Raw genomic sequence first — 20,224 nt, forward strand, 5'->3', positions numbered from 1 at the left:
TTAATCCTACTTAAATGAATAATTGGCAGTTTTTAAAACTTGCGTTTACAGATCTGAACTTAAGTGGGTGTAAAAGCGAATAAAACGCTTGATTTGATTACTTATTTTTTAGCAGAAAAACCTCCGGAAAAATAATTTTGATGAAACTTTTGACTATCTTCTTAAATGACTTCGGAAGTTGAGGAAATTTTTTAATAAAATGCGAAAACAGAATTAAAACCGCTTGATTTAGGTCGACGCACTGAAAATTTTATTGTATCAACAAAATGATTTCGATGTAAGGCTTATTTCTATTCTTGCCTTTTTGACTTTGACAACTGTGAATAAAAATTTTGAATATTGAAGCCATGAGCGAGGTAAGTTATGTTTCAATTTTTTTGTAGCTAGCTAAGCAAATATTTTGGATTGCTTATAAATATAATTAGGTCACCAATTTGTTAAGATTGCTTGCAAAGACATGGTTTTTATGCACAGAAACGACATCGTCGAAAAGATGAAACTTGGACCAGTAAAGAGCTGAGTGCTGCTTTACATGGGAGTAAAGATAAAAGAGACAAAACAAAGCGCTCTGAGAGTAGGTCTAGCTTATGTTCTGATGTTATTCCTTGTTGGTTACATCTAATCTTCATCCAAGTATTTGGTTAAAGTTTCACCTGCATTTTTTCACCAGATATTGATTTCTCCGACAATAGGAGGTCTGAAAGAAAATCATCTCGAAAATCCGACAGCAGGGTACGTAGGCTATGTACCGATGGTGTTTAAATTTTTTTCTTGTACACTGATAAAATTTAAGACTTTGTGGCACATTTTGAATTTAAAAAAAGGAGAACACAAAGTTTAAAATATTTCATCCTTCCAATGATGTGATTACTTCCGATTTACCAACAGTTTCATTTAACGTATTTTAACTTTAACAACTATTGTTATCTACTTTAGCATGTTTTGCAGGTCGAAGAAGAAACTGCGCGTGGGAATAGAAAAAGCAGCGGCACTGAACGGTAAGTTAAGAACTTTATTAAGTTTTGTCGTTTTGTTGCCAAGTTTTTTCTATAATTTTGATTAACTCAGGAAGTTTCATGATGAGAAGGGGGAGCATCACGAATCAAGGAGAGATGCAAAGTCAGAAAATCATCGAAGAAGAGACAGAGATGATGGAAGGGATGACGAAAGAAGGAGAGAGAAAAGAAAAGAAGGAAAAGAAATAAGAGAGGAGAGTGGGAGGGACGAGAAAAGGCATCACAGAAGAGAAGAAGGTCGTGACAGAAGACATGACGAAGATGACAAAAGAAGAGACAGGGTGAGTATAAAAAGAGGCTCTTTTACATGATTCAAATATCTTCACAAGAAATAAAACTGTATCTTAATTAGTAAAGAAAGCAAAATCTTACTAACTGTATTTTTTTAAGTTCTAGTTGGTGGTAAAATTTAAACAACTTGGTCTACTTGGTCGAATTTACAAATGTTGTGGTTATGTCTTACAGGGAAAAGATCATCGAGACAAAGAAGAGAGACGTTCAAGGTCCGTGATTTGCTCAATTTTGTTCAAAAAGTTCTTTACACATTATGCCAATGTATAAATATATCCAACTTAAGGTTTTAATGCATGTTGTGTTGCTAAATGACTATGAATGGTTAATATATGACTATATACAATGTGCAGAGTTTTTTTTTCTGACAAATTAGTTTGGGTTAAGCTTTTCAGAAAAAGGTTCTGTCTCAATTTGAGAAGTCCTGGTACAGATATGTACAAATGATGTCTTAAACAGCGTGTTAATATGTGTACAGTGTATATACAACAACATATGTACAGTTGTACTGTACGGTCATACATATATGTATATATTCCGTATGTAGTGAAAATGTTAATTCAAATTTTAGGCGTAAAACCGAGAATGAAGTTGATCATCGGGTAAGTGTGTGTTGTTCTTTAAAATTAACAAAATAGCATCTTAAAATGTAGATGTAAAAAGTATTAAAAGTAACGATCTAATTATTAGGAGAGAAAACATAAAGAACGTGTCCATGATGAGAAAAGGGACAGAAGGTAAAATTTTTCAGTCCAAATAAAATGTTCTATAAATACCATCCAGCCAGCACGCTTTTATCAATGAAATTTGACATAAAGTGTTTTTGTAGATCTGCAAGAAACGAAGAAGATTATGTGAGTTTGACAACCGGGCCAATCTTAATCTTGAATCCACAAAAATTAGTGCATCTTAACTTTAACTTAAAATATAATTGGCTGCTGTGGTGATTATGATGCTCTGTTGTCATTGTTTTCATGTTGTGAAATAGTTTGTAATGTTTAATGAATATATTTGACAGGACGTAGAAAGACAGCGAAAGAAAGAAGAAAAACGAAGAAGGTAAATCACACATCTCACGAATCTGTTGCTAATTTCTGCAAATTATTTTTTATAAAAGATATTATTTTGAACATGAAACTTCTACATAAATAAAGAGACAAATAAATTTCTTTTTTTTTAGTTGAGTTCCTTTAGGTTTTGTAGCAAAGTTCGATTTTTGACAATTTTTTTCGTACTTAAATAAATTGTTTTATCAGACGTGAAGAAGAAGAGAAAGTTGCAGAAAAGGTAAAAATTCTTTGAACTTATAAAGAAATATTTTTCATTCACTGATGAAACAATAATGTGAACAAACTCTTAATGTTTTGTTGCAACAGGAAAGACGTCATCACAAGAGAGACAGAGATGATAGAGATGGGAGGTGAGTTCCAATTTAATAAAATAAATTAAAAAATAATAAAATACTGTGCTATTGTTGTTGTATTTGGTTTTCAATCTTATTTTATTTGATTTCAGGCACAAAAAGCGATCCGAAAATGAAGTGAGTTTTAAGAAAAATGCAACGCTAGCACGATTGTTATGGATAAAGTCACTCAGATAATTTTAATCAATATATTAGATCACAAATATGACGGTTGTCATACCCTGACATAACTAGCATATTTTTAGTACTCGAAATTTGTGCTATTCCCCATTCTAGATGTGGGATGTTTGTTAAACAATATGTAAGCCATCCAACTCTGTACTGCTTTCAAACAGGCTTTCTCAAATGTTTGAGATCAATACTTCATTAATTTTTAAAATTCTAATATTCCTCCCCAGAAGGAGTCTTCAAGCAAAAGAAAGGACTCAGAACAAAAAAAAAGGTAAAAATCATTAAAGATGTCATTATTTCTAAAGGTTATGTATTTTTCATCATGTCGTACTGAATCATACGACTGCCGTTCACAGCATAAATAGTATTTATGGTTAGTGCAATGTGCATCAAGAAAATTTATTTAGCTATTGTGAAAGATTTAAGTGTTAAATTTAATTTTAAATTTAAGTGAAATTTTCTTTCAGACATCCCAAACCAGTACTCACGCCAGAGGTACGGATACTCAGATTTTTGACATGTACAGTATAATATTTTCGCAATCTTGTATTGCCACAATGGTTTATAATAAGTACCTGAAAGTTTTTTGTTTCACCGGTACTATACAACTACAGATCAAGATAGAATTTTTGTTTGTGATTTTATATACTATCATGAATTATTAATTGTTGTACCGATATTCTTAAAAAATCAACAACCTGTTGCATCTGCAATTAATTTCTGCTGCGTTTAAACTGATAAGCTTTTACAAAACAGGACGATTATAATTATGATGACGAGGAGTTTGAGGATTATGAAGATGATTTTGAAGATGATGCCAGTGAGGTGGGAGAAGTTGAATGACTTGATAGGTGTCGTAAGATTGTTGTTGCGTGATCATATCGTGATGTGATTAAGATATCATATCATATCGTGATATGATTAAGATATCATATCGTGATATGATTAAGATATCATATCGTGATGTGATTAAGATATCATATCGTGATCGCAGAAAGATTCCGCTGCTGGTGGAGGAAATCCGGAGGTGGACGATGTGATCCGAGCCATCCAACGTGAAAACGAGAGAATTTCATCGGCTCGCACTTTATCAGCCAAGAGTGACACGTACACATCGTCGGTATGTGTCTGGTGTTACTCGTGAGACTGCTTTTGTCAGGATGCTGATATTCTGTTGTAATTTTTCTTCTCTTCTTGGTATTAAATATCTAATAATATCGTCTCTTTATTTTTGTTTTTTATGCCTAAAGCACACAATGACGACACATTTGTGTTTAAAATTCTTGTCAAAACTTGTGCTTATGTACGAGACTTGTTTCCAGCCTTGTGTGCACTTGTGATTTCATCTTCTCAATCATCTGAATTAATTGTAATTAGCATCCCATTAACTGGGACACCAACCACTTAAAATTCTTTCCACTAAAGACGTTGACTTTTCAGACTCCTACTGAAGCTGACTCTGTGTCTTCTGCAAGAGTCATGTCAACAAACATCAACTTTTCAAGTTCCCGACAACATTCAACCAACTACAAAGCAAGGAAAAAGATGATGTGAGTCAAGTAGATACGTAAGGTTGAGTGAAAACTTTGCAACAACGCAGCGAGCAGAATATTTGTAATAACCAGATCGAACATGGAGTTTTTTATGAACAGGGACATGACTTTAATATTTCTTATATTCTATGTTTTCTACCGAGTTTCAATATTTCTTCGGTCATCGAAAATATTGATTGTCCTATGATATGGCATTGGCATTCATTCAATGTTAAGCTGTTTAGCTTCATTCCAAAGTTTTTAAGTTTAACGGTGCACTGTGATTGATCTGTGTAAAATACACTTTAGAACGCGACGCAATGACCTTTTAACCTTGATACAATTGGATGTCATGACCTTTGACCTGTTTGATCTTCCGCCAGTCACGGAATACAATTTTTATATCAAGAATTTTGGAGGCCAAAACGCAAGACAGGTACCATATCAAATATAATTTTTCAAACAAGTTCATGGACCAAATATTACGTACAATTTTTTGTTGCATTTCACTACGACATTGCTTTGTATTCTACGTGTTGGTTAAATTTACGAAGAATCATAAACAGTATTTCCATTTAATTTTTTCGAATAGGTATCGACTCAATGCAACGATGATGCCCTCGAAGTTGACACCCAAACAGATGAGACGGAGGTTGTTGAAAAATGGACACAGCACCCACAAGATGGCGCCAGCGCCACTGGAGGTAGACTGAATGTTATAAAATTCTTCACGAATCTTAATTATGATAATTCTCACTCCTTTAACATTCAGGTTGGTATTTTCTTTGTGGAAATATTCTGAACTGTTTTACATTTTTTAATTTTAACTTTGCACTCTGATTTTTAATAATATTTTTTTACAAATCCAGGTCCTTGCTAGTCCACATACATCGATTATGATATTTTCTTCCTTTCTTTGTACTTTTATTATCATATTTCTATGTTGACACAGGCTCATCACAGGACCAAGGGGCAAACAACGCCTTAAATTTTTTATCGATGATGCGCGACAGTTCTCTGCAGTTTGGAAAGTTTATGTCGTACGCGAGTAACGTCATCGAGTCGTCGTTCATGGAGGCGACGGTTTGGAGGGGCAATAAATCGGATGAGAGGAGCGTCTTATCGTGCTGTGATTCCTGCATCAAATTCAACACAAATTTCTCCTATCTGCAAGGTGCTGTTGCAACTTCTGTTTTTTGGTTCTTTATCAACAGTTTATGAATGTGTTGAACTAAAATTGTAAATTTCGAAAAAGTTTTCTTTTTAAAATACTTCTTTAAAATACTAAGAAAAAGCTAATTTAATTTTCTTTTCCGTACACCTGTATTTAAAAGATGTCTATGTCACAGGTCGTCATATCCTTCATGCAACGTTTGGTGATGGTTTGATGGCAATTTCGTTTTCACCATCCCAACTGGTTTCAACCAGAATAGACCAGAAAGGACTCATCACTGTGTGGAAGGCAAGCAACACTGAGCAACCTGATAAGTAAGGTTTTGGTTGTTTATAAAAGTTTGTTTAGTTTTGTTGAATAAAAATGGTCTGTTGCCATATGTGAGAGCAGAAGTGTTTTTTGTCTGTAGTTGACCCTCATTTAGGATATTTCTATGGATAAATTTCCAACCAAAATGGAAAAAAAGTCAATTAGTTTCTCGCATCAAGTATTCCAGCATGTGTCCATAATTTCAATTTTTATGTTTCATTGATTAAATATTATTTCACACCAACTGGAGTTGTTAATAAATCAGAAATAAAATTTTAATCATTCTTTTTTGATTTTTTAGCAATTTTTCCAGGGGCTGTTAGTAGATTAAAATTTATTTCTTTTTTGATTCTTTTAAATCTTCACAGAATCTTGGTTTGCGATGCACTTCCCATCACAACATGCTTCCTGCCAAAGAACAACCATCTTCTCTTCGCGGGCGCTGTGAGTTGACCAGAAAACAACTTTAACAATACATTCGTTGTATTAACCGCTTGTCATTGTCTGTAGAACGACGGTAGCGTGCTTGTGTATAACCTCATGGAAGCATCGAGCATGCACCAATGCATTGAGATTGAAAGGGGGAAAGTGACGGCGCTAAGAAGCCCGACTTACTCCACAGGTAGGTGTCGCGAATCTACGCTTAAGCTTCTCAACCATTCAAACTTGATTTTGCGATGTCCGTGATGACGTCAGATTCATCAGATAACCTTATTTTAACTCGCAGCAAACGTAAGCGACGTTCACGCCAGCCCGGTCATAAGCTTGCGCTCGGCTGGCAACCAGAATTCTAATCAAATCTTCTCTCTGGAAGAATCAGCGAAGTTATGCGTTTGGGTAAGTTGTTTATGTCGTCCTAAAGATGTTTATTATGTTTTACGTTTATTGTTTTAATGATGTAATAATGTCATAACGTTTGTTCTGCGTCAGATCGTCGTCGATATATCATCTGATGTCGATGACGACGTTAACCTCGTTCCACATGGCCGCGTGAAACTCGTCAAAAGTTTGAAGCTCGACGTGACGTCATCGCGAAGGTAAGTTGACGTCACTGTATTTCATAGCACTAACTTTTATTAACCGATTAATTCACAGCGAATAACGTTGTATTGTTATTAACGATGTAGCTCATATCAAGCATATTCAATTCTTCTTGTTCCAGTTCGTCAGAGCTGGGAAGCCGAGCCACCTGCGCCTTGTGCCCGGACTCAGATATCTTCTACGTCGGTTATGAGACGGTAATTTCTTGCGTTGGTTGAATGACACCGGCTTTATGCAACTTACAAATAGAACATGTTTTAAATAGCGCGTTTATGTTTTAAGTCATTGCTATGACAGATAGAATTAGCTGCTTTTGTGTTTTTACTTTCTTTAAAAATTGAACCAAATGACGTTACATGAGAAGTTGTTTTTACGTCACATCCTGTCATGTTTGCAGGGCCACGTGATAAGCTGGACACGTGATCGAAAGTTAAAGACGTATCGTTCTCACGGTGCCGGAGCGGCGACTTTCCTGTCAGTCAGCGCTTTAAATACTTCATTAATCTTGACGTCATACGCTGATGGGAGTTTAGCCTTATTTGATGTCAAACAAGGTTTGAAAATGAGTCCGTAATGTTATTCTGTGACGTCATGTGATTCTGAAACTTCCTGTTTCCAGAATATCCTGTGATGACGTGGTCGTTAGATGGCGGCAGTCTGCTCTTCTGTGATTGGTCAAATTGTCGATCGTCGGTGTTTTTCGCGCTCGATTCGACCAATCAGTTCCATGTTTGGGACCTGATGGCGTCCGACTCTGCCCCTGTAGTCTCCGATAAATTCCAGGAAAAGTAAGTGCTGTTATTTCAAGGGTATGGGTAACTGAATCAGTTTAAGTCTTGCGACGATTTATGTAAATCAAATTGTAATTTTTGTGGAAAATCTGTAAATTTGAAATTTTTCTAAATTACTTTTTAGAACTTCTCGTTTTTGTGTTGACGTCAGCACAGATCAATCTACGTCATTGGTAAGTCGCCAAACCCTTCATTTATACGTCATCAACCAGATTCTAAAGTTAGTCGTCATCATTGAAATCATTTTTTATATTTCTCAATCGACTTTAGATGGTGACGTATGACTCCTGCGCTTTTGAAGTTCATCGTTTATCGTCACACTTCACTGATTCTGTTTCGTCAAATGAAGCGGAACAGATGACATCATTAGTGACGTCATTTAGTTAATTCAGTTCGTGAGATTTCGTTGATATTTGTTATTTGCATTGCAATAGACATTTTCTAAATAAACTTAGCTTCAGATAGATCTCGTCAAATAAAAAAACTGTCATCGTGTGGCAACCAAAAAACACCATAGACATCAGATGTCCAAAAAACAGCAATCAATTCGGGCTTGGAAATATTGCATATCTTTGTCTTTGCATGTTACGTTAGGCCAAGATTCGAAGTGCTGGTTACTCACCTATCAGTTGATGATTTTTTATCGTAATTCCCGTCTTTTTCCTCGCATTTCCACGTTCGCATACCACAGGTAAAAACTCCCCCACGCTGCTGCAAATCACATGAGAGCGCGTTTAGGACATCCATTAGAAAAGCTTGTTTTTCAGGTGATCTTCACGAAACGCAAGTTTGGTCTGATGAAAAAAGCATTCACCTGTAGGTTACTTCTTTTTAAAACGTCCTATCAATGGTTTACTGATTCTAGTAACGCCATCAAACCCAGTTAGTTACTATTTAACGGGTTTAACACTTTGCAAACAGCTTCCATGATTCCGTAAATAGCATGTCAGCTACTTTGCCATGGAGTTTAAACAACAGTCACAGACAATAAGGCTTATCACTGCGTTTACAGGGTGTGCCTGTCCATGGAGCAGAACCTTCTCGGTGACAAGCTGTCGGTAACAGGAAGACGCATTTATCTTTGGCGTTTGATTTTGAGACGGTCTCATATTTGAAGCATTTTCAACAAATGATGATATAAGACAAGTGAAATATATTCTGAGCCTTAATAACAGTTTTAGAAAAACAAACTTTTACTGCGTTCGTGCTGTTAAAACAAAAGTTTTTATTAAAGACAGAAATGGTAAGAAAGGGACTAATTTGAATTTTTATATTAGCTTTTGGGTAAACGTAACGCTGGTGATTGACAGAAAATCTAAAAAACAATCTTTGATCAGTAAGACTAACCACAACCGGACTTATCAAAAATTACAGTAAAATCATTTTCATTTTAAAAGCCATTTTAAATACTTTGAATTCATCGCTATCTATCAGCATCTAATAGAGTAATCTAATAATAATAATAATCTTTACAGACCATGGTACAATTTCAGGCGTCACTGGACTGTCATGTAACCTAGCACTATTTTTTCTTTTCAAAGGGGTTTGTCAGCATTAACAAAGAACAATCAGAAAGATCGTTTACAAATATAACTAGATCCAAAAGCTTGGTACGTTGCTACTTGTAAATACCTCCTGTGAGGAAGGCAAGATATCTCAGAAACAACCAGTCTTTAAATGTGCAGGTGGGATTCTATTTTTGTTAAATGCCTAAAGCCCTAAACCATAGATAATTTTATTTTGTCAGGAATGTTTTAAAATTAATTTGTGTCATTACAAACCTTGGTGAAATGTATCCTTGTCTTGATGGAAGATATGAAGATAAAGAAAAATTCGACAGATCTCACGTCATAACAAAAGATCTTGATGATGATAGAACTAATGAAGAAAGCTTTTGTGACTTCACAGTCAAAGCAGATGATCAAGAGTTCAAAGTTCATAAAACTGTGCTTGGAGTTCTGTCTCCATATTTCAGGAAAATGTTTCTATCAGATATGGCTGAAAAACGTCAAAATGAAACCAATATGGACGGTATAAATGCAGAAGTGATGCGTGTTGTCATCGATTACATTTACACAGGCAAGTTCGAAGCTGATATGGATAATATATATGATGTCGTTGCTGCTGCCGACTACATGCAACTAGCTTTGGTACAAAATCGCTGTAGCGAGTACTTGATTGATCAGATTTCTGTGTCCAACGTAGTAGCAACCTGGCTTTGTTCAGTTCGATACAAGATAAAAACACTTCAATCACTTGCTGAGGTATTTATTGTTAAAAGTTTCAGCACATTAGTTGAAGGAGACAAATTCCTAGATCTTGATCATTCTCAAATTGACCAAATCATTTTAATGAACAACAAACAGTCACCCGGTGAAGTTGTTTGCAAATGCATCGCAGGTTGGGTTGATCATGATTCCACCAACAGACAGAAATACTTCCCACAGTTGTTTGGTCACATTGACTTGAGGTCTATCTCCACCAGGTTGTTAACTGATATGGTTAGCACTATTGAATATGTCGGCGGTTCTCTGACTTGCGTCCGCAAAGTTTTAGACGTTTGTTGTGTTCGTAGCCAGGTGTCACCTTGTCATCCTGTTGAGTGCATTGCGGCCAAAGGTAATTATGCGAAGATTTCGAAATTTAATGCTTGTGAAAAAAATTGGATCATTTTGTCAAATCGCGTACGTTTGACGTCAAGGACGATCGGACGTCGGAACCCAGGCATATTTGACTTTGCAAGAATAATTGTGTCAAATGACAAAGCGTACGCTTTGACAACGAGTTTGGATAAAATTTTTATTTTAAATCTACTGGAAAACTCAGCGTGGTCACCTCACGACATTAGTAAAGATGACAATAGTGCCGAAAACAAATCTTTCAGTTGTGCGTCATTTGATGGAAATATTTGCGTAGCTGGCGGTTTCAAAAACGAAAACGCAATAGCAACAGCTTACCGATTGCGGTTAGATCGCAAAGAATGGGAAAGTATGGGCAATATGGGAACGGGAAGAGCCGCTTGTGCCTTGGTACCTTACGGCAATAAGCTCTATGCATTGGGTGGATTTAGAGAAAACCAAGTATTGCTTAGTTCTGTGGAATATTTCCAAGACAACACCTGGCATCCATCCTCGCCCATGCTTCAAGGTCGTCATAGCTTTGCAGCAGTGGTGCTCTACGGTCAGATCTACGTCATAGGAGGTATCACTGACAACGAACAAACCGGAACTGCGTCATCTTCATCGTCATCATCGTCAACCGCCACTACGTCATCTTCAGAGAGATATGATCCGGTCACTGATCATTGGTGCCACGTTGCTCCGATGACCAAGCCAAGAAGTGGACATTCGGCTTGTGTCCATGATGGAAAGATATATGTTGTCGATGGAGAAGAAGTAGAAGTCTACGATTCTTTGAAATACAAAGGAGCGTTTTGGAAGCAGCAAAAGAGCATTTTATTTTCACATAGGAAGTAGTAGAAGAAGAAGAAAACAGCGGATAAAACATTTATGTGATTTAACATTTCAATGAAAAATTTTTTAGTGTCTCCAACTCACGAACACTCGTGTACTATTGTTGTTTAGTAGAATATGTTCATATAAGTTATGATCATGAGCTTATTCGAATCATAACAAACAGATCATTTTGAAAGTATATACTATATATGTATATCTCATGTTATATTTTTCGAATAGACGCAAAAAGTTTAACTTACCTTTTGATCTGTCTCGATAAAACAATTTTATACGCAAAAATTATGATTTAACACATTAGACCATTTTAAAGAAAATCAAACAATTGCATTATTACGTTGGTTATTCTAAACGAAAACTGTAATAATTTTTATCCAGTCGTCATATGCAAGCAGATAAATTTCTTACGACGAAATTACACAATAAGCCAATATACAAGATATAAAAACCTGATGCACTTAATAGAAGCGGACGAACATAATCAACGATAAAATATGAAAAAAGTAGATTCTAGAAGCTTTAAGTTGGCTTCCATCCATTTCCTGTGCCGTATCCATCCCAGCTCAATGCTGCAAAATTACCGCGATAGCGATATTCGACGTTTTCCGCTGTTGACCCATGTTCTATGTCTGCGTGATTTCCACGAGGTTTCTCAAATGGACAAAGTGTAAAAGCGCTTGTTCCCAATTAATTTCTCTAAACTAAAGATCGACTTGAAATAATTTTCCTGCAGTTTAACTGATTTTTTAATTGCTTGGTGCATAACGTCATCTGGTGTTTGCTGTTATCAGACATTTTTGCAGCAAAATAAATGATCATTCTGAAAAGTAAATAGTAAATGATAATACGCGTTCAACTAGTATCTCTATATGCAATATAAGTTCGTTTAATTGCAAGAGATTGTTAATTTATTTTAGGCCTTATCCTTCGCCGTCAGCATAAATTTAATTCGTCACAGATGTTGAAATCTTATTTGATGGGATATTCGTATTTCGTCGAAATTTTTCAAAATCCCAAGTCTGTTAACTCAAAACAGGGCCCATTTTATTTACAGACCATTTCAAATGAGACCATTTCACCTGAGTCATCGTGAACTCGTATCAAGGAAACGGAAGAGCCATTCAGTTCTATCTTCGATCTTTGGAATCGCGACGTGCAATGACGTGTGAAGTCAGTCACAACAGAAGCAATAACTTATGACTCATGTTTCCATTCATTAACCGCTCGGGTCGATTTGAATCGACTGCTAAGTTATCACTGTCATTTATGGTTCGGAAACAACTGACGGCCGTGAAATGGATCATGATTATTACGTAAGCGCTGATGAATGTGCGTCCAAACATAATAGCAAGACACATCGACAGTTTGCCTTTTAGTTCCAAAAAGAGCAGCTTTTCGTAAAGACCCATATCTTGTGCATGAAACCCTAGTGACGGAACGTACAAGAAAAGATTATGTTGATATCTGCAGCAATTGCCGTTGCTTTAGTTCTATTAGCAGAATCACAAGTTCAAGGTGCGTACTAGGATAGAAAGTCCCTTTGATAATGTTTAACTTCTGAAACTCTTACTAACATACAAAATTTTTACAATATTGTAAGTTTTATTCTTGAGATGCATCTGATGCGTTCTTAAAAGATGCAATGAAATTTAACCTCTTTGGACTTAAACATGTTTAATTTTGAACTTTCAATTCAAGTTTTTATTGGTAATTTCAAATGGTGTAGTACAAGTTTTATTGTTAAGTCTTAAACTTGACCAAATTAGGCAAAATCATGACATTTGTTTCAACTATATATTAGGCTAAGGAAAAAATTTAGGCCATTTAGTAGTTTGGTGTGATTTGTCAGTCTTGATAAATTGACAACCGTCGCACCAAGGTGAGACAAAAATTGATCAACAAATGTAAAGTGTATCGCATAAAATAAAACTTTTACCCAACTTACAAAATATGTTCCATGTCCAGGTATAAAAGCTTAATTTTTGACCGAATTCATTGATTTTTTTATACCGGTAACTGAGGTCCAGAAACTCGTTTTAACAATTTATTGCAGTTGGGTAGCCTAAGCTCAGTTAGAGAATGCACCTTCATTCCGGTTTTGTTGCATTTGAGATTCAATCCGTTTAGAAGATGTTTATTGAATATACCCCACATTATGTAACTTGATAATTAATAAATTTCTACTTTCAGCTCAAGTTGTATGTGAGCCACTGAGCGCGCCAAAAAACGGTGATATCGTTTGTACCGACGGAGCAGCCGACCGGAGCCGTTGTACCGTGTCCTGCGATGAAAGTTACGCCCTCCGTACCGGTACCAGGAAAAACCGTAGATGCCGGTGTCGATCGTCTGGAGTATGTCGTTGGAATGGGGTAGAAGCAGCTTGTGATTATGGTTTGTATTAAATTCAAAGTTATAATGGTCTTAGCATACGTTAGACTGGATGCGTATACTTTACATTTAGGCTAGGCCTACTTACGTAAGCTTGAGAACACGAAAGGAAAGCAGATGAATAGTCGTTAAAACCAAAATACGTTTTCAGGGCTATAATTTATAGCGGCCTATATATACCAGCCGTGTGTTTTATTGTCACACGCGCGGGTTACCTCTAAAATTCAGCGGAACATCGCGCATCATGAATACGATTGTTGATTGTGACGTGACAGCTTAATCGCCGGTGTGACCTGACGAATATGTATATTGGGAGCTTGGAATAACAAAGTTCCCTCATAAGTCTTTCAGATTGCTTGCGAAGTTAGCTAAAGAAAACAAACGCGATGACGACCTATCGTACCTTAGTTTGCTGAAATAAAAATAATGTTTTATAGGAGTGACTAACCTAAGGATAACGCATTGGACTAAACGATACTTTTTATTTGCCCTTATATTATCAATAAACGGTACAGCTGATATACTAAGCATATTCGCTACTTTAGAATTTAGACAACAATCACATAATGGCTTGTTTTTTTTCCAAATACTATCTTGATGAAAGAAATTTTAAAATATTGTTCCGTACACAGCTGCTGATACTCCGATCTCCTGCGACATCCCCGACATGATGAGAGCGTCGTTTGGTGTAGTCGATATTGCTCCCATGGCAGGAGTTGCCGCAGTTACGATCAAACCAACGCCACAAACAACCAGGGGATGGTCTTTCTCTCTTATGTTTGCCAAGTGAGTTCAACCGAGTTCATAAAGTTGCATAACCAGGTGAACTCAAAGCCATTTTTTATCGAGTCATGACATAGAATATAGTTGCTATTTTCTTCATGTTCCAATGTGCTGGATATGGAAGGCTGAATAAGAAGTTATAACTTAGATTATAATACTGAGTTGTAAAGCCGATTTTGGTTTCCTGGATCGTCCACTTTTTTCATTTCGTAGACCGCTCCCGGAAAAGCTTGAATTCGAGTCCGGTCACGTGTCGCTGGTTGCTAAAAGTGACGATCGACGGATCTTTACGTTCAACAGCCTGGACCACGTCAAAGACATCTCCAAGTTGGACAGCTACACTCTGTACATGTGCATGCAAAACGCTCCCACCGGTACTGAGCCTTCCGCATTTGCAGGCAAGTTATTAATTTTTGTCAGAGAAATATTGGCCAGCCGCCTTTTATTATTACGCAACGCAAAATAACCGATCAGAGCAGTGAAGTAGTTTGGTGTTGATTATACGGCCAACGCTGATCCTGCAATCTGTTTAGTCAGTAAGTGTGCCATAAAGTATCTGGGCTGGTCTTTCGTAGGTTGTGCGCTTGGATAGTTACAAAGATTGTGCGCTAGCTTAATCCTTTTAATCTTTTCTCAGCTCTGGTCGGATTTTACCCGATGTTGGTGAGAGACGCTTCCTGCATTCAGGACATAAGTCCTCTTCGTCCTCTGCCTAGCAAAACTACTTTGTAATTTGATTACTATTATTATATAAATCTATTCTATATTGTATGTGAACATTTTGGACACCAATGTTGAGATCATTAACAACAGCATCCACAGCGTTGTAAATACACCTCAGTCTATGAAGCAATTACGTTCTAAAAATAAAACAGACTAAAGCAATATCGAATTGCGTAGATAAGAGTAGGTGACTGAATAATAAGCTATATACGCAGAGGTGAAATAACTCAAGTCAGTGACTCGAATCGAGTCCGAGTCAAGCTCTTTTTTGTAAAGGCTTGAATCGATTCACTTTCTAGAAAATATCTTAAATAACTCGACCAGATTCGATTCAGTCCTTGTTGATTACGTTTCAGAATTAAGATAACAATTTTTGCTTTCTTATGTTCAAACCGTTAAAGTAGGCTATAATTTGAAATGAGGTTTGTTTATTTTCGAACGCATTCGGATTGACAAAACGAAGCAAACTTTCAAACAGTTTAAACGCTTCTTGTTGACAAAAAATGAGTTTTGCTTTTTGTATGGCTTGGTGTCATATGTAAATTGACTTAAATTGACTTGAGAGTTTTATTTGCCCAATGACTAGACTGGACTCTTCTCTTTAACGATAAAGGACTTGACTTGCGGCTCGAGTTTGACGACTTGACTACGTCACTAAGCTATAGTAAACAAAAGCTTTTTGTCACAATACTTTTTAATAAAAAGTTCTTTCCACTTTGAGAAGTGAGTCGTCCTGCGATACAGAATACACCTTTTGACGACACATGAAATAATTGTTGGTGCAAGTAATAAACGGTTCCAAAGCATCTGGCTTGTAATTTGGTTGGGCAAATTGCAAAACGAGTGACTTCCTAGTCCGTTGGAATTGCGCACACGCAAAATTTCATCTACAGTATAGGATATGAAATTTACATACATACTCGCTATAAATTTAATAATGAATCATAATCAGCTTTTTATGATAATTTTTACCTTTAAACTAGTTAAAACGACTTACCACACAACAATTTGTCCATCAGTGCAAAACCTGATTCTTTGTGAAAGTTACGACTATTACGTGCCCACGTGGTACGAATGACGTAATTCGGAAGTAATAACGTGTTGCGTATAGTAAACATGGCCAAAATATAGTACAGAGCTTATTGTTAAACACACGAAATAAAACACAAATAACATCGTAATATCATCAGATTTGTATGAGAATTCCGTAGGAATAAGGGTTAATTATGACAATCAGCAAACAGTAGCACGCTTTTTAATAGCGTAAAAGTAATTTAACGCTGAACCGGATAATTGTTTTATACACAGCAAAAGGCTACCAATGTCATACCATCTATATATTTGTGCAGTACGCGCAGTTTGGAATCGAGAATCTTGATAGAATAACCGCGGGCAATCCACGGAAAGCATCGTGTTCGGGATTTCTGTTGTTTTTTAACTTTTTTGTGAGCATCCCGCAAATTAATGTAATAAGCATTACTTGCTTGCTGTCTCATTGGTAGCCATCGTCTGCTTTCTTTCTCATTTTCATCCAAGGTTACTGGTACCAACGCTATGGGGTATCATCCGGACTATTCCGCTTTTAAATATACTTATACTTTTCCTCACCGGCGAAGTAGTGCACAAATGACTTCCGTTTTCGTGGGAATGGTAACTTAAATTCTTGGTTCCATTCCAAAGGTGATAAGATTTTGTGGTTTGTACTAGAAAAGACGGAGTAAAACCGTCGCTTTTGGAAGACCTTCCGTTAAGGTTATGACATCGTGTCTTGGAATTCTAGTGTGGTATCTGGTGACGGCGCAGATTCTACGCCGTAGAACTAAAGTCGCCGGTAACCCCGTTTCTGGTAATAAGTCTCAATCGTCTGTCGTAGAAGGTTGTGATAATTATTCCTTGACCAGGGTAATGGTAAATTTTGTGCGCTGAGGTAGGGCCCACTAGTGCAGCAATATCGTTCGCAGCTTGGCACTATTTTGCTGAAAATTTGCTAGCGGTTATTAGCAGGCGTAAAGAACACACACGTCTGCACTTTACCAAATATCACCAACATAATGGAAACGCTTTCATCAGACTTTGCTCTTAGCTAGTGTTAGTTTCCCTTCAGACTTACCGCCATTAGAACTGCGATTGCTTTGCCCTTGATATTTGGCAGGTTATAAAAAATCTGTCTGGTTACCGACTTCCATTCAAGCAATAGTGGAAAGTAAGGCAAATGCACGCTCGAAATTTGTCAACGTGAACACCGAACTTTATTATCTTTACGTCGATTTATGATAAGGAAACAAGAAAAGCTGGTTGTTTGAACGCCATTTCATAATAAATAAATAAAGATTTGAAGTTTTGATGCACGCCCGGTCTGTATTTCATGGCAGGGTTCGCTGAGATCTCGGGTGTGCAGACCCGGTGACAGTGTTCAATGGCTAGCCAAGTGTGCACCTAGGTCTATTCAACCTTTGTTCAGTTCAAACCCAGGCTAATAGGCCTACTTGTAATAGTAATTATCCTAACATGACACCTTATCAAATGGAAATTTTGCAACAAGTTAAAACGTAGCCATTATAGTGCAATTAATTTTAATTTCTTGCACACTTAGCAAACTTCCCAATCTAGCCAACAGGTGATACACACAATTTACTTTTGAGCATGTACAATAGGCCTAATGTATTGTATCATAAGAGTTAACTAAAACTGAGTATAGTACAATAATTATATTTCTGACTGGTTTAGCCTATGGATATTGTTAGGCTAAATAAAATATATAGCAAATTAATATTTAGGCAAAGTTGTTCCAGTGCATCTACTAAGCTGTTATGGTACAGTATATACGCACTACACAGCCTACACCAATATAATAAAAAGTTAATGGTATACAGGAAAAACATCTAATATTTTGTTTATGACAAAATTTGTATTTTATTTGTAGTTTTATAGGCTGGTTTTATATCCAGTTTGTGATAAAGATTATAAACATATTATTATAAGTAAGATACGTAAGAACAATGTCTGAAAGTGGTCAAAGTCAACCGTCCTACGGGAATAGCTATAGTCGCAAAAAGAAAAGGTTTCGTGATCGTGAGTTTGTTCGTGAGTCTGATTATAGAGGACGAGAAGGAAGGGCGGAGTCCGGCCGACCCTCATCTGCAAAAAATCCTGGTGAAGATCCAGAAAAATCTCAAGTTAGTCTGTCACAGCCAAGTGCAAAGACCCCAGTGATTTTAGCAAAGCCCGCGTCGGGTAAGTTACCAGGTACTTCAAATGAAAGCGGAAATTCTTGGAAGGAAGTTGCCGAAAGTCCAACTGTTGCGATTGCTCCAAAGTTGTCGATGACGTTCAATCGATCCCCGCAGTTATCTGGAGACAAGAAAGGACCCATTCTTCGTTCATCCTCAGATTCAAAGTTTCGAGCTGGTGCTTCTCCAAACATTGTTAAACAAAGTCTTGCCCAAGCCACAAGCTCTAGTGGAGCAAACCAGACACAGGGTGGCATGTCCACAAAAACAAAAGATAGCAGTTCTTCCCGGTGCGTGAAAATGCTGGACTCAACTTTGCATTGGGTAGAAGGGGGTATTGAATTTCTGCAGGACCAAAATGATTTCCTGGTGGTTGGAGTAATAGGCATGCAAGGTGTTGGAAAGTCCACTGTGCTCTCGCTTGCTGCAGGGAATAGACTGACAGAGCCACAGAAATCATTCCTGTTTCGTCCCCAGACGGCAGAAGCAAAAGAAAAAGCGAGTCACATGACTTCGGGAATAGACATGGCTGTGACCAATGATCGACTTATTTTACTTGACACCCAGCCAATTCTTAGTTCTTCAGTGCTCGAACAATCCATTCATTACGACCGAAAAGGATCATCAGATTATAGCAGTGCATCGAGTATTGAGATCCAATCATTGCAGATAACCGCATTCCTGCTTACCGTCTGTCACGTCGTGATAGTTGTCCAGGATTGGTTTACCGACAGCAACATCTACAACTTTCTCCAGAAAGCTGAAATGTTGAAACCAGTGTCAGCTCCTCCATCCCACGACAGCAGCTCTTCCTCTGAGCACAGTTCGAGTGATCTCAAGCCAGTTATTTTGTTTGTTCACAATAAAATGGACTCGGACATGTTTGGCGTTCGTCCCATCACCATGATGAATGAAGTGATGGACAATCTCGTTCGTTATTCCAACAGCCACTGCAAAGGATACTTTTCTCAAATTGAAACCAATTTATACCCCGGCTTATCCAGTATTCTGCCTGTTGCCAACGAGGTCAATGCTTTTGTTTTGCCGAATATAAATGACGCAGAAAATGAGGAGGAGAAATGTGATGTCACAAAGGTCGCGTTTGATGCGGCCGACAAGCAGTTTCTTTCAATTCCGCAATATGTTGGTCGGCCCAGTACTGCATTACTTGAAAACACTTTTCGTAAATTAATACTTTCTGTTCCTAGACACCCTCTCACCCATCTTCCACTGTCCGAAAAGAACTGGTTTCACTACGCTGCACGGACATGGGAAGCGTTACGCAAATCGCAGCTTGTAACCGAGTACAACAGGCTTCTGTCTTCTTAGTCGTATGTTTGTTGAGTGGTTAAACTGTTAAGTCAATTCATAGCGACAACAACAATTTGAGTAGATTTGCTTTACGGGGCATCATTAAATTTTAAATGCTGTTACTTTAGTTCATCTTTGGCTGCGTATATTATTATGTTACTTGGCATGTATATGTTTTGTCATTGACAGCATTTTGTATGATACGACCTGTTATACCTTTTGATTTGACTATGGAATAGTAATTTTTGGACTAGTATATTTGCCTTTTAGCACAGACTATTTGCTGGAATTTTTTTTTAAATTTTACTTTCAAAATGTTTTTTGCTTCATTTCAAACAGAATTACAGATTAGGTTAGATTAGAATTACTATGAAGACAGCATGGCAAATGGTAAGTTTCAGCTCATGCCTTTAGTGTGATTTTATTTCATAGATGCTGGATATATATACTAATGAAATTGGCACATAATTTCAATGGTTAACCCACCATTGAATAATGGTTAGAAATGTTAATCAAGCTTCATTGTACCAAGTTTTTGCTAATCAGACAACCAAAACAAAACTAGAAA

At 36.9% G+C, this 20,224-nt stretch overlaps 4 protein-coding genes across 4 annotated transcripts; all 4 read left to right on the top strand.

The window, feature by feature from the left end:
- Positions 1–235: 235 nt before the first annotated feature.
- LOC143460742 (cytoplasmic dynein 2 intermediate chain 1-like) lies at positions 236–8,210 on the top strand. The gene is made up of 31 exons (XM_076958355.1): positions 236–356; positions 475–574; positions 671–732; positions 949–998; positions 1,069–1,297; positions 1,482–1,519; positions 1,879–1,909; positions 1,998–2,044; positions 2,137–2,161; positions 2,326–2,366; positions 2,564–2,594; positions 2,684–2,727; positions 2,823–2,847; positions 3,129–3,172; positions 3,369–3,396; positions 3,658–3,726; positions 3,896–4,021; positions 4,342–4,451; positions 4,743–4,869; positions 5,026–5,137; positions 5,386–5,607; positions 5,783–5,921; positions 6,285–6,360; positions 6,427–6,538; positions 6,644–6,753; positions 6,847–6,953; positions 7,079–7,154; positions 7,355–7,511; positions 7,577–7,745; positions 7,873–7,921; positions 8,019–8,210. The coding sequence occupies exons 1-31, from the start codon at positions 348–350 to the stop codon at positions 8,133–8,135; spliced, it is 2,682 nt and encodes an 893-aa protein (XP_076814470.1). The 5' UTR covers positions 236–347; the 3' UTR covers positions 8,136–8,210.
- Positions 8,211–9,506: 1,296 nt separating this feature from the next.
- Positions 9,507–11,224, top strand: LOC143458793 (kelch repeat and BTB domain-containing protein 8-like). Its single transcript, XM_076955663.1, has one exon. The coding sequence runs from the start codon at positions 9,539–9,541 to the stop codon at positions 11,222–11,224; it is 1,686 nt and encodes a 561-aa protein (XP_076811778.1). The 5' UTR covers positions 9,507–9,538.
- Positions 11,225–12,601: 1,377 nt separating this feature from the next.
- Positions 12,602–15,284, top strand: LOC143459836 (uncharacterized). Its single transcript, XM_076957133.1, has 5 exons — positions 12,602–12,736; positions 13,412–13,612; positions 14,242–14,395; positions 14,606–14,790; positions 15,030–15,284. The coding sequence occupies exons 1-5, from the start codon at positions 12,676–12,678 to the stop codon at positions 15,122–15,124; spliced, it is 696 nt and encodes a 231-aa protein (XP_076813248.1). The 5' UTR covers positions 12,602–12,675; the 3' UTR covers positions 15,125–15,284.
- A 2,759-nt stretch (positions 15,285–18,043) lies between these two features.
- On the top strand, positions 18,044–19,997 carry LOC143459510 (nonsense-mediated mRNA decay factor SMG9-like). Its single transcript, XM_076956704.1, has one exon. The coding sequence runs from the start codon at positions 18,115–18,117 to the stop codon at positions 19,672–19,674; it is 1,560 nt and encodes a 519-aa protein (XP_076812819.1). The 5' UTR covers positions 18,044–18,114; the 3' UTR covers positions 19,675–19,997.
- The last annotated feature ends 227 nt before the right edge of the window (positions 19,998–20,224 follow it).

The sequence above is a fragment of the Clavelina lepadiformis genome, chromosome 5 (genome assembly GCF_947623445.1).
Source record: "Clavelina lepadiformis chromosome 5, kaClaLepa1.1, whole genome shotgun sequence".
Classification (NCBI taxonomy): domain Eukaryota; kingdom Metazoa; phylum Chordata; class Ascidiacea; order Aplousobranchia; family Clavelinidae; genus Clavelina; species Clavelina lepadiformis.